This window comes from Rhinatrema bivittatum, chromosome 1 (assembly GCF_901001135.1).
Source record: "Rhinatrema bivittatum chromosome 1, aRhiBiv1.1, whole genome shotgun sequence".
In the NCBI taxonomy this organism is placed as follows: domain Eukaryota; kingdom Metazoa; phylum Chordata; class Amphibia; order Gymnophiona; family Rhinatrematidae; genus Rhinatrema; species Rhinatrema bivittatum.
In genome coordinates, this window is record NC_042615.1 from 56,449,268 (window position 1) to 56,462,506 (window position 13,239).

Sequence of the window (13,239 nt, forward strand, 5' to 3'; positions counted from 1 at the left end):
AATATAATGTAAATCTTCCCGCCCCCTCCTCCCCCCAAGGGAACCTTATAAAATTTACTGGAACAAGGAAAGAATAAGAGCAGCCAAAAAGGTCACAGTGAGAGTACTTGGCAGGAGCCAGTATGCAGACCTTGCTGCTCTCCAGTCCCAGAAAAGCTAGAACCCTCCTCGCTGAATGCCACAGGCCACACAAGGTGGGCTGATTTGACCGGGAATTAAAAGTCACAAGTCAGGGTGTGTTGATTCCTTGAGGAAGCACATTTAATTAGCATGAACACCGTTTGAGATGATGAAGTAGGCTTTGACTAAAGAAGCATGGCAGGGGATGACGCATGACTGAGTATCAAGTTATATACTAGGGAGTCTTTTTAGCGCAACAGAAAACAAATGGCCTGGAAAGGCCTCTGCAAGGCGGCAATCTTAGTTTACAATTTACACTTGAAAGAAAATAACCTGGGCTCTTTCTGCAGAATGGAAGTGGTAATCTAAGATGGCCCCTTCAGACCAGTTTCTTCACGATATGATGCTTATTTGGGCCATTAATGGTTTAACTGTTGCACATTACTATACCCTGGTTATCCTTGAGTGCAAGACAATACTTAGCAGAACATATCCTGAATGCACACAGAGCACTGGCTTCCTCTGTCTCCTACATGTTTTTTTAAGACTTAACAACAACAGTAACTAAAGGAGAGGGCTAATTCACAGATTCTGAGCCGAACACTCCACATGGGATCAGGAAGGAATCTTTCCCATTGCTGTAAAACATGCCTACAAATGTAGTTTTTATTTCACTCTGATTACTACACAGGGATATCTAGTAGGCAATCAGAAGATTAGACGCATAACATAGCATACATAGTAACATAGCAATAATGATCCATCCAGTCTGCCCAGCAAATGGTTTATAGTAGTAACTGCTGCTTCATGCAGCTTACCCCCATGCGTTGTGTTAAAGGCAGTAACTGCCGCACCGTGCAGGTTACTCTCATGCAGAAATGCCACACCTGAAATTAATATAGGTTACCTCTTTTCTTCAATACCAACCTCAGGCCTTTAGGGATCCGCAATATTTATCTCATGACCTTTTAAATTCATTTACTGTTGTCATACTCAATAGACTAACTTTTTTTTCAACCTAGCCAGCTACACAGTATAACTGACACAAATACTGTATGGCCTACCCAGTCTCAGACTTTACCCTCACATGTACGAATCTAAGGTTCTATGCTTTCTTGAATTGTTAATGTAACTCCATTTTAATGCTATTTGAATTATTACAATAGTATGCAAAAGATTAGGCATCCACGGTGAAACTGTATGTTTCAATGAATCTCTACATGAACAGAAACTGACAACCTCTACATGGTACAAAGATAAATATATCTTTAAGCAAAATTACTATTTGCTGATTTTAACAGTCTGAAAATAATAAAAAACAAACATGTTGGGAATTATTAGAAAAGGAATGGTGAATAAAACGGAAAATGTCATAATGCCTCTGTATCGCTCCATGGTGAGACCGCACCTTGAATACTGTGTACAATTCTGGTCGCCGCATCTCAAAAAAGATATAATTGCGATGGAGAAGGTACAGAGAAGGGCTACCAAAATGATAAGGGGAATGGAACAACTCCCCTATGAGGAAAGACTAAAGAGGTTAGGACTTTTCAGCTTGGAGAAGAGACGACTGAGGGGGGATATGATAGAGGTGTTTAAAATCATGAGAGGTCTAGAACGGGTAGATGTGAATCGGTTATTTACTCTATCGGATAGTAGAAAGACTAGGGGGCACTCCATGAAGTTAGCATGGGGCACATTTAAAACTAATCGGAGAAAGTTCTTTTTTACTCAACGCACAATTAAACTCTGGAATTTCTTGCCAGCGAATGTGGTTAGTGCAGTTAGTATAGCTGTGTTTAAAAAAGGATTGGATAAGTTCTTGGAGGAGAAGTCCATTACCTGCTATTAAGTTCACTTACAGAATAGCCACTGCCATAAGCAATGGTTACATGGAATAGACTTAGTTTTTGGGTACTTGCCAGGTTCTTGTGACCTGGATTGGCCACGGTTGGAAACAGGATGCTGAGCTTGATGGACCCTTGGTCTGACCCAGTATGGCATTTTCTTATGTTCTTATGGCAAGTGCAAAAGTTCGGGCACCCTTCCAGTTGATTACTACTTTTTAAAAACAAGTTAATAAAGCCCAAAATGTTGATTGACTCTTTAGGCCTTCAGTTAGTCAGGTGAAGACAATTCCATGGTTTAATAAATACTCCTATTGAAGTTTTGTCTACGTTCAACAATCATGGGCTCCTCTAAGCAGCTAAGAGGTATATTTTAAAAGTGTTGCTTGTGCAAAAACAGCCACATACGTGTGTATGTGGGCCACGCCTGAGCAACATGAATTTTAAGAAGCTGGGAAGGGCGTGTGTACAGAATAAAGAGGTGGGGCAGGCCCAAGACCGACATACATAACTACAAATTTTGCAAAGGCAACATGCGTATGTTACCTGCGTAACTTTGCCATGGGTCCTCATGAGGTGCAGGCGTCATGAACATGGGGGAGGGGGGGGAAGAGAGAGACTCTGTATTAGGGTCAGTCTGACACTCTATATATATAGGTACCTCCGTAGAGGGGCACTTTGAATCTGGGTGGGTTTTCGGGAGGAGGGTTGGGATTAGGGGATGGTGTTACAGACACATTCAAAGGTATTCATTGTAAAATTGACATCACTAAAGAATTTTAGTCCTTTTAAGCAATGAAAAGGAACTGATTTGTACAATGCAGCTAGCAGAGACTGCAGTGTTCAAATCAACACCTTGTTACTTTTCATTGCTTATAAAAACAAATTCGTTAGCAAAATACGTCTACTCAGTCACATATACAAAATACAAACAGACCCTCACCAAATGCAGAATAAAGTGACCATAAAGTAGTAATACAAACATGCAGTTTACAGTCCATTTTTTTGTCTGCAAGACAGACTATGTATGCAGTGCAACAATGGAAATACAGAAACATGACAATTTCTCATAAAATATCAAACAAAATCAGGAAATATAAATCGAGAAGTAAAACCATAATAATAAAAACAGCTGACAAAACGAACAATATCCAATAATTTAAAACTCATATACATTTCCCAAAGACCAATAAAATATTTCAAAATAGTAGACACAACCACCACCCAATATTTAAAACTTAAAAAGGATAAACCCCTGCAGTCCGTACCTGGGATCTTTTGATTTCCAGATGCCTTGAGAGTATCGGGGATTAGCAGAGGAGAGGAAAGGGGCTGTTGCTCACAATCTTTCTCCTCTCATATATATCCACACATGCTCAATCACAGAACATGCTCTCTCACACACAGACATGCTCACTTTTGCCCCCTCCTCATCACAAGCACAAATTCAGCAGCAGCCGCCTCCTCCAGTCTCCGCGGGGGCTGATGCTGCACTGTTTCCTGCACGTATAAGTGTTTGTGTATGGGGGAAGGTGGTAGGGGAACGCTGTTGCTAATGTAGCTCCTCCTGTGCTTCAATACCATGTGGGTCAATGCTGCCTTTTCCTGTGATGGCCCAGGATATGTGCTGTTCTTTTTTCTGCTTCTGGCCCCAACTGCATGGTCTCTCCTTATTCCCGCCCATGCGGGCCTACCGCTTCCTCTTCCAGGCTGCATTGGTGGGAGGAAGGAGAGGCCATGCTGGTGCCGCCTCCAGACCTGCCTATTGCTTCCACCAGCCTGGATTCCCAATCTGATGGAAGGAATGCCTTTTCCTCCAGTCTATCCATGTCCCACTGAACTTGGTTGTCTGGGTGTAAACTAGGTTTCACTTGGCAAAGTTGATTATAAACCCTAGTGACTGAAGGAGCTGGATTGTCTTCTGCAAAGGTCCCATCACTAGCCAATTATTCAGGTAAGGAAAGACAAATCCCCTGGCAATGAAGGTGTGCTGCCTCTACTGCTAGGCACTTCATGAAGACCCTTCAGGGCTGCCGAGAGCCTGAAGCAAAGAACCTTGTAATGATAGTGAGATGAATCCATCGTGAACTTGAGATATTTCCAAAGATACTGATGAATGGGTATGTGAGCATAATCATCTTTCAGATCTAGGGCACACATCCAAGGGCAGGATGGTGTGGAGGGAGTTTATTTTTTTAACTTCTCCTGTAACAGATTCTTTTTCAGACTTTGTAAATCCAGGATGTGTCTCAATCCCAGGGGTTTCTTGGAGATAAGAAAATAGTGGAACTAGAACCCCTTGCTATGGTCTTTGAGTGGGAGAGGCATTCTACTGCCCACTGGTTGAGAAGCAACTCCACCTCAATAAAGAGCTGGGTTGAGTGCAAATGGCACCCAGACTCCACAATTTTGAGAACCCAAATGTCCTTGGTGATCTTCCTTTATTCTTCAAGAAATAGATGAATTCATCCTGCTACCAGAAGGGTAGAGTTCTGAGGATTGAGACTTGTCAAAAATCAGACCCGTCTTGGACTGAGTCTGCTGTGGCACTTTAAGAGAATGTCCCTCATATTGATATCCATGAGCCAGAAGCTACTAGGGGTGTGCATTTGTTTTGAACTTAAATGTAAAACGCAACTTTTTTTTTTTTTTTAACTTAAAAAAGTGATGAGGCGAAAACGATCGGATTTCCAACTTATTCAACATAGCTATGTTGAATACGTTGGAAATCGAGATTGTTGATCCTAAATAAAAATTTAAACTCCTCACCCTCCTTAATCCCCCCCCCAAGACTTACCACAACTCCCTGGTAGTCTAGCGGGAATCAGGACGCCATTTCTGAACTCCTTTGCGAAGAGCACGTGACGCCGCGTCACTCCGACGTGACGCCGACGTCACGTGCTCCTCGCAAAGGAGTTCAGAAATGGCGTCCTGACTGCCCGCTGGACCACCAGGGAGTTTTGGTAAGTCTTGGGGGGGGGATTAAGGAGGGTGAGGGGTTTAAATTTTTATTTGCACGTATGGACATAGACTCAACTTATGGAATTCTCCATATGTCCATATTGACCGAAATTGACCCCCCCCCCTTTCAACTTATGGACTTATGAACATAAACTTTTGGTCTGCACATCCCTAGAAGCTACTGCCAGTGTGCCAAGAGCGCTGAGGACTGGTGGTGCATCGACGCCTGCTTCCATGCCGACTTATGCCTTGATGCAGATTGCTCTGAGTGGCACTTATTTTTCTTCTGCACCAGCAAGCCCCAAAAGGAAGGGGAAGCACTGAGGAGTTCAGGAGCCCCACACCATAGTTGGGCAAGTTTTGCCTGAGGAACTCCTGCTCAACTGTGTGGAAGGAACCCAAGGAAGTCCCTCTCCAGGAAGAGGAACATCTCTGACTTCTGACCAACCTGTGAAGTTCCTCCATCTTACAGGACCTGTTCCTATGGGACCTTGTTGACATTCTACCACAGTCATAGCAGTTAGCTGAATTATGGATAAGACCAGGCCATAGGTAACAAATATCGAGGCCATCAGTGATGGATCTCTTTCAACCACAGAGTTAGTCCTTGAAGCTACTGGAAATGGCCTTCTTGGAACTAGACAGTTATTCTTTTTTTTTTTTTAGTACCACTGAAAAAAGCTTTTGAGGGGCTGCTGAGAAAGAGAGGCAACTCTGAAATGAGTTAGTTGAAGTAAAGAACTTCAGAAACATGAAAGGTACAAACACAAGAGACAGAGAACACGTCTATGCAGAAGGTTGGATATAAAAAAAATATAAAGGGGATCATGAAGCAGCACGTGGGCGGGAGCTCCAGTATGTGCTCAGTAGTAAAAAAGCTTTACTGAGCTAGAGATGGGTCCATTCAGCACCATGTGATGACATCACCCATGTATCATGGCTAATTCAGCCCTACTGGCCGACGGAAAAATTAGATTTATTTTTTGGTGTTTAATTTCGTTACACATAGAGATTGTGTCAGTCTCTGCGTACTTAGAGATTCAGTGAAAGATAACATTTGACAAGGGTTCCTAAACATTTGCACACAACTGTACATAGCAGAATTTTGGCAACAAGCAAAATGATTCGGGGGGCCCCCCCCCCCCCCGAATGAAACAAACCTTATTCGTTCGTTTCGTTTTAAACTAATGATTCGGGCCTAGGTCTAGTTGCAAAGCTGGGGCCTCACCTGTGGCAGAGACTGTCCAAAGCAGGGGGCACAGCCTATGCTCAAGCATGACGCCAGTGCCTTGGCCTAGGCCCAGGCCCAAAGCTGGGGCCTCACCTAGTGCTTAGGCCGAGGCCCAAAGCAGGGACCATGCCCTAGGCCTGAACACAATGCCAGGGTCTCAGCGGAGGCACGAGGTGTCACCATGGCCTCGGCTGAAACTCCTGAAAATTAAAATAATAAAACAAAACCTTACCTAATTCGTTGGGTATCAGACGAAAGCTGGGTCTCGACATGTGGCGACCCAACCTGGAGGCCCGTTTCCGACACTGGGGTCTAAGCCCGGGTCCAGGCCTGACGCCTTGACCCGACGGCCCTGGCATCGGGACTGGGCCTCTGGGTCGCGGCATTGGGCTTATGTTCAGGCCGAGGCCCCCCGTCAGGACTTGCCCTCCCAGCTGGGCCACAACATCAGGCCTGGGGGTCTGGGAAACCGGTAAAGGGTTAGGCCGAAGCCTTGGCCTATGCAAGCCCGAGGCTTCAGGCCTAGCACTAGGCCAAAGCGATCTGCCGCAGCCTCGGCCTACGCAAGACGGAGACTTCGGCCTAGTCCAAGACAGCAGATCCCCATCAGACTGGGTAAGTGGGGGCTGGGGGAATTCTGGCTCCGGCGTTTTTCTAAGAGGATGGGCTCATTTTGGATTTTTGGCCATTTTAGGGTTGTTTTTTTTTTAAATCGCTTAATGAATCAAGCAATCCCTGAACCGAAATTCGTACGAAAAAATCCTCCCAAAAACAAACCAAAAAATGAATTTTTTTCCCCTGCACAACCCTTTCAGTTAACATACTCATATATAGCTTGTAATAATGAAGCTTGAAATAGTAATTTACCTCTCCCATGTACAGTATGGGGGTTTAAGGAATCTTTTAACCATGTACTGAAGCCAACTGAAACAGAATGTGTTAGGCACTCACCCTGAAACAGAAATTACGAAACAAAGAACAAAGCTGGAGAAACAACCCTTCTCCCACATCCAGACTTGACTACAAAGCCACCCTCAACACCTACAGAAACGCCATACACAAAACAAAAAAGGACTTCTATGCAAAAAGAATTCATAACTTCATCTTCGACTCGAAGGCTTTATTCTCCTACGTCTCATCACTCACCAAACCAACACCACCATCCATTCCAGACCACCTAGCGCTCAGTAAGGCCAACGAACTAGCCACCTACTTCAAAACAAAAATCTCAAACCTCACCCTCTCCCTTACAACCCACCAAACGCTTCCAACACCTCATAGCACATACCAACTCACTCTGAATTCTAGACTAGAGTCATTCGAGCCCACATCAGCCATGGAGATTGAAAACTTACTTAAAAAAATTAAACCATCGGCACATCCCTCGGACCCACTCCCTACTAATTTGCTCACTGCCATCTCTAGCACCGTCGCAAAACCTATTGCAGAAATCATCAATACCTCCTTAGCCATGGGCACAGTTCCTAATCAGCTAAAACTTGCAATCCTCAAACCCCTACTGAAAAAACCAACTGCATCACCCATGGACCCAGCCAACTACAGACCCATTGCAAACCTGCCCCTGATCTCCAAACTGATGGAAAAAGCGGTAAATAAACAACTTTCCGAATACCTCGAGGAGCACAACATTCTTTCCCCGGCACAATATGGATTTCGCAAATCTCGAAGCACAGAGTCCCTTCTGCTTTCCCTCACTGATAATTTACTTTTGAACCTGGAGAAAAAACAGTCATTCTTACTGGTCCTACTAGACCTATCTTCAGCGTTCGACACGGTAAATCACTCACATCTCCTAGAACAACTATCAAACATAGGAATCAAAGGCACAGCCCTCTGTTGGTTCCAATCGTTCCTATCCAACAGGTTTTACAAGGTCAGAATCAACAACAAGGAATCTGACCCCATCCTATCAGACCAAGGCGTACCACAAGGTTCATCCCTCTCCCCTACCCTGTTCAACATTTACCTCCTCCCCCTCTGCCATTTGCTATCTCAACTCAAGCTTACTCATTACCTCTATGCAGACGACATCCAGATCCTAATCCCCATCACAGAATCAATTCAAAAAACCTTCGTCTACTGGGAGAATTGTCTTAAACCAATTAAACAACTACTCTCCAGCCTAAACCTGATTCTAAACTCCAGCAAAACAGAGCTGCTACTAATCTCACAAAACCCGAACAACCACCCACCTAGTCTGGCACAAACCACATCTTTAAACATGGAGCTCTCTGCAGACGTCAGGAATTTAGGTACTTGGCTTGACAATCAACTTAACCTTAAAAAATTCATAAACACAACCACCAAGGACTGCTTCTTTAAACTACAGGTCCTAAAGAAGCTAAAGCCACTCCTTCACTTCAATGACTTTCGCCTCGTTCTTCAATCCATTATTTTTTCGAAACTTGATTACTGCAACTCAATCTTACTGGGCCTCCCCTCCAACAGCATCAAACCCCTACAGATGGTACAAAACGCCGCAGCCAGAATCCTAACTAACACTAATAGAAGAGACCATATTACCCCCACCTTGAGCTACCTCCACTGGCTACCCATCAAACAGAGAATCATATATAAAACCTTAACCATTATCCATAAAACAATTCATAACGTCGCACCTATATCTCTACAAACCCAACTTCGTCTACAATCATCGGCCAGACCCATCAGAAGTGCCTACAAAGGCACATTAGTCGCAGTTCCCGCCAAATCAACGTTAAGAAAAAGAGCACTATCCACTGCGGGACCACATCAATGGAATGCGCTCCCACCAGACATAAGACTCGAACCCAATCTACCAGAGTTCAAAAAAAGGTTAAAAACCTGGCTCTTCAGGCAAGCATTCCAATTCCCAGAGTGAAACTAGGCACCTCCTCCTGTCTTTCAGATCCAACCATTGCAAGGTGTCACAAACACATTGACACTCAATTTCATACACGGACTTGATTATTCACAATATCTATTTATTTAAGTCATCCTTTCATATTATATTATTTAACCGATTACTTGCAGACTATTTACGCTACCAAAGTTCCTTGTAAAACGTGAACACGAATAATGTTATAATAATATTATATGTTTGTTAAATACTATTGTTACTTTCACTGTTCCTTGTAATAATGTTCAATAGTTGATTGTTATTGTTCTATGTTCTATGTAAAAAAACCCCAGTCTAATCTACCAGACCAGGGCAACCTTTTCGTTACTTGTAAACCGGACTGATTTGTATTGCATACAGGAATTCCGGTATATAAAAATTAAAAATAAATAAATAAATACTAAGGAGGTTCTCCTACTTTTTATCTATGATAAAAATGCTTTGTGCATATGACCCAATATTTAGATCTTTCAAAGTTGTCAAAGCCGTTTCTCAGGCTCTGAATTAACCGGTAGTTGAAAGGTACCTATTTGTTTAATTTATTTGTTTATTCAGAGTCTAGTCACAGAAACAAAGTGGTGCACTCTGTAAATATCAGTGATGGGGTGTTATGCTAGCTAAGCAAAAATTGGGTGAAGAAAATGCTACAGCAGGAAGGAAAAGTATTACATTAAAATTTAAAGCTAGTTGATAAAGAGTAGACTACATTTATGTCCCCCTCTCCCCTAAAATTTAAGAAACTGGTAAAGGCGCATCTGTTTCATCAGGCATTTGCCGAATTGGACCATGGAGAGATTGAGCTTATAATGATGTGTTATCTCATGCTATCAGGTAAAATGACAGTACTGTAATAAGTCTTTTCAGAGTTAACTTTTAGACAACTTTCTAAAGAGCTTGTGGTGTTCATGTTTCATGTATTAAGTCAGTTTCTGGCATGTTTTTATGATATTTTATCAGTTGATTATGATTTTATGTTATATTTTTTTTTGCATTCTAGCATTTTATGGTTGTTTAAATTGTTCCCCCGCTTAGAAATGCTGATAGGTGGTATAGAAATGTTTTAAATAAATAAATACAAGGGCACAGTGCTAAGACATAGTGTTGCATACCTGCCATGGCAAGGGGGAGGGGGCACAGTGTTGCACATCCTGTTGCATGGGAGTGCAGTGCTATTACACAGCATTGCATATTCCGTTTTAGTGCAGGGCAAGGGGCTATTACAGAGCAGTATATAACCTCCTACAGATGCACAGCACTATGCACTCCCATATTTACACACCATTATTACTACAGTGGTGTGTAAATGCGGGAGGGTCCCTCAAGAGATAAAAGTAGCCTTTGGATAGAGAGTTGTATTCCTCAATACCTGCAGAGCTTGTTCTGGGGACAGTGACTCCTGATCTCTCTCTAGAGCCTACCAAGGTACAGTACACCCCTGACAGAGCACAGAAGGAATTAAGGCGGCGATAGACAACCTTTCTGAAATGGTATGCCAAGATTTAAGTTGGGGGTAGGCAGCTTTGGTCCTCAAGTGCCACAAGCCGGTCGGGTTTTCAGGCTATCCTAAATCTTCTCTTCCCCAGTAGTTTCGGTCTCCTCTCAATCCCCTCTTTCCACGCTTACCCATCAGTTTCTCTCTCTTCCCCCGTCCCTAGCAGTTTTGTTCCACAGCCCCCCTTCTCTCCACCATTCCCAGTAGTTTCACTTTCACCCCAAACTACTACCCTCATGCTGAGCAGCCTCACACTCACTCAGCTCCCCCTCTCCTATCCCGAACAGTTTCACATTTCCCCCTTCTCTCCAGCAGTCTAGATCTCAAATGTCCTCAGCAGTTTCTCTCAACCCCAGACCCCCCCCCCCCATTATCAGCAGTCTCACTCTTATCCCCCCCTTATAATGGTCTCCTTACCTCCATATCCTCATCCCCTCACTCCAGCAGTCTGGTCTCCTAAAAACTCTCTCTCAGCCATCCTCCAATCTTCCACCAGCCTGATCCCTATGCTAACAGCAGCACTGCAACTGCTCAAATAAGCAGTCTCAGGCCCTTATGCTGCGTTTTCTCATTTACACTTGATGCCTCTCTTCCCTGACACTGATCCTCCTGATCAGGAGCCCCACCAGAGAAGATTCTACCGCTACTACTGATCTTCCCACCTGTGGACTCCCCTCTGGCTCTTCAGTTATAGCTTCAGCCCAGTAAGGTGCACCTGGTTCCACCTTCTGCAACTGGCTGTGCTCACACTGAGGCCACCACCACCTGGTTCCTTCCAAGTGGCTCCCTGCTACTGCTGCCATCACCCCTGCCTCCTACTTATTGGTCTCGCAAGCTGCTGCCTCCGCCCCAGCAAGTTCGTTTCAGGCAGCACAAGGCTAGATCCAGGCAGAGAGGAGGCTGAAGACTGCAAGACACCGATGGACAGTAGCAGTAGCAGCAGCAGCACACAGCTGTCACTCCATTGCTATTCAGTGCTGGGACAATGCTGCCGAGCCACTGAAAATCTCGAGCGCCACTCATGGCACATGTGAAATAGATTACTGACCCCCAGAAGTAAGAGATTCAATACTGAAGACTGATCAACTCCTGACAACCAGACATGAAAATATAGGGGAAAATTATTTGGGTTTTTCTCTCCTCTTATAAGAATATGGCATTAGACATAAAATGAAACATCCAGAGGAGAACAAGTCAACACAACCTACTTTTGAGTTGGCTATGCTGTTTTGAAAAGCAAGATGACTCAATCATGGATAATTCTTCCCAATGTAAAAAGCCTATTGGTTTACAGAAACATACAAAAGAAGCTACTTAAGAAAAAAAAATCCATCAGAGGACAGATGACATTGCCATTTATGAAGTGAGACACTGGATTCTTTGCTACCCTTCAAGATTTTCACAGTAATTATTGGCCTTGAAAAAAAAAAACCAAACAAACAAAAAAACCCCCCACACAAACAAAAAAGACAAACTTACCACATTTCCTGTTCTGGTATTCCAACCGGGCTTTGCACCTGGATTGCTAAACAGGCTTCCAATGGGTTTATTAGCAGGAAGTGGTGGAGGGGCTTGGGGATCTTCAGATACAGCTGGAATGACACCCATATCGCATTAGCTCCATGTCGTCTGTGGTCGAGTTATCAAACAGGTTTGACAAAATCAACTTAAAGAAAACCAAGTAAAAAATAATCTCTACCCCAGCAGGTCAATGAACTGGATGACCAGGAATAAAATTTAACACTATTGTACTATACCAGGGGTGGCCAACTCCGGTCCTCGAGAGCAACAAACAGGTCAAGGTTTTCACGATATCCATAATGAATGTGGCATGAGATAGATTTGCTTACAATGGAGGCAGTGCATGCGGATCTATCTTATAGATATTCATTGTGGCTCTCGAGGATTGGAGTAGGCCACCCCTGTACTATATAGAAGGAAATGATCAGGTCATGAGTGGTGTTAGCTAGCTGTGATTTTGGGGGAACAAGAAGAATGATACATAAATGGACCATTTCCTTACCTCTACTATTTTCTTATTACAGTGTTTACAGTGAACACAGAACAAACAAGCCAATAAAGTGCTACAATAAATGATTTATACCAGCCACAAGTACAACAGAGTTACAGAGTTTCCTGTCCCAAAGCTCAAACAAACTAAAGGGTCAGGTCACCCACTTACAAGCCAGAAAGGAGGCTGTGGTGAAGAGCTTTTCAAGAGGGTTGGACGGATATCTAATACGCTAAGTGAAGTTTGGAAAGAAGTTCTTTGGGAGTCTGAATAGATTAATAAGCATAATAATGAGGGATTTTATGAAAAGTCTTTTTCCCAGCATAGAATATATATTATCTTCCTCATTACAATGTGCATGAGGCAGAGAATCCCTTTTTGGACATGCAAAGTTATTTTGATGATTCAGCAACATCTGGATATGAGCAAAGAAAGCACCTGCCAGCATGATCTAACGGCAATAAGCCAAACACACTTGCACTTCAGTCACAACCTGGCCTCATTTACATATGTTCTGAAACACTGTTGTGGCTCGGCAGCACAGAAAATAATGGTGTGTAAGGGTAGTAAGATCATCAATATAGAAAATGCCTTAGACTTACCCCTCCCCTCCACACAAAAACCCCCCACCTGCAACTACTTAGCAAAGCATCAGGAAATGCTGTTATGGAAGGTCAG

General features: G+C 43.4%; 1 protein-coding gene across 5 annotated transcripts in view; it reads right to left on the minus strand.

Annotated features, from left to right (window-relative positions):
* The window catches only part of SH3D19 (SH3 domain containing 19), a 247,586-nt gene that overhangs the window by 69,418 nt on the left and 164,929 nt on the right, over nucleotides 1-13,239 (minus strand). For all 5 annotated transcript variants that reach the window (XM_029605834.1, XM_029605745.1, XM_029605658.1 and 2 more), the window contains one exon: nucleotides 12,030-12,142. In XM_029605834.1, coding sequence (XP_029461694.1) covers nucleotides 12,030-12,142 — 113 coding nt within the window. The remainder of the gene's footprint in view (nucleotides 1-12,029; nucleotides 12,143-13,239) is intronic.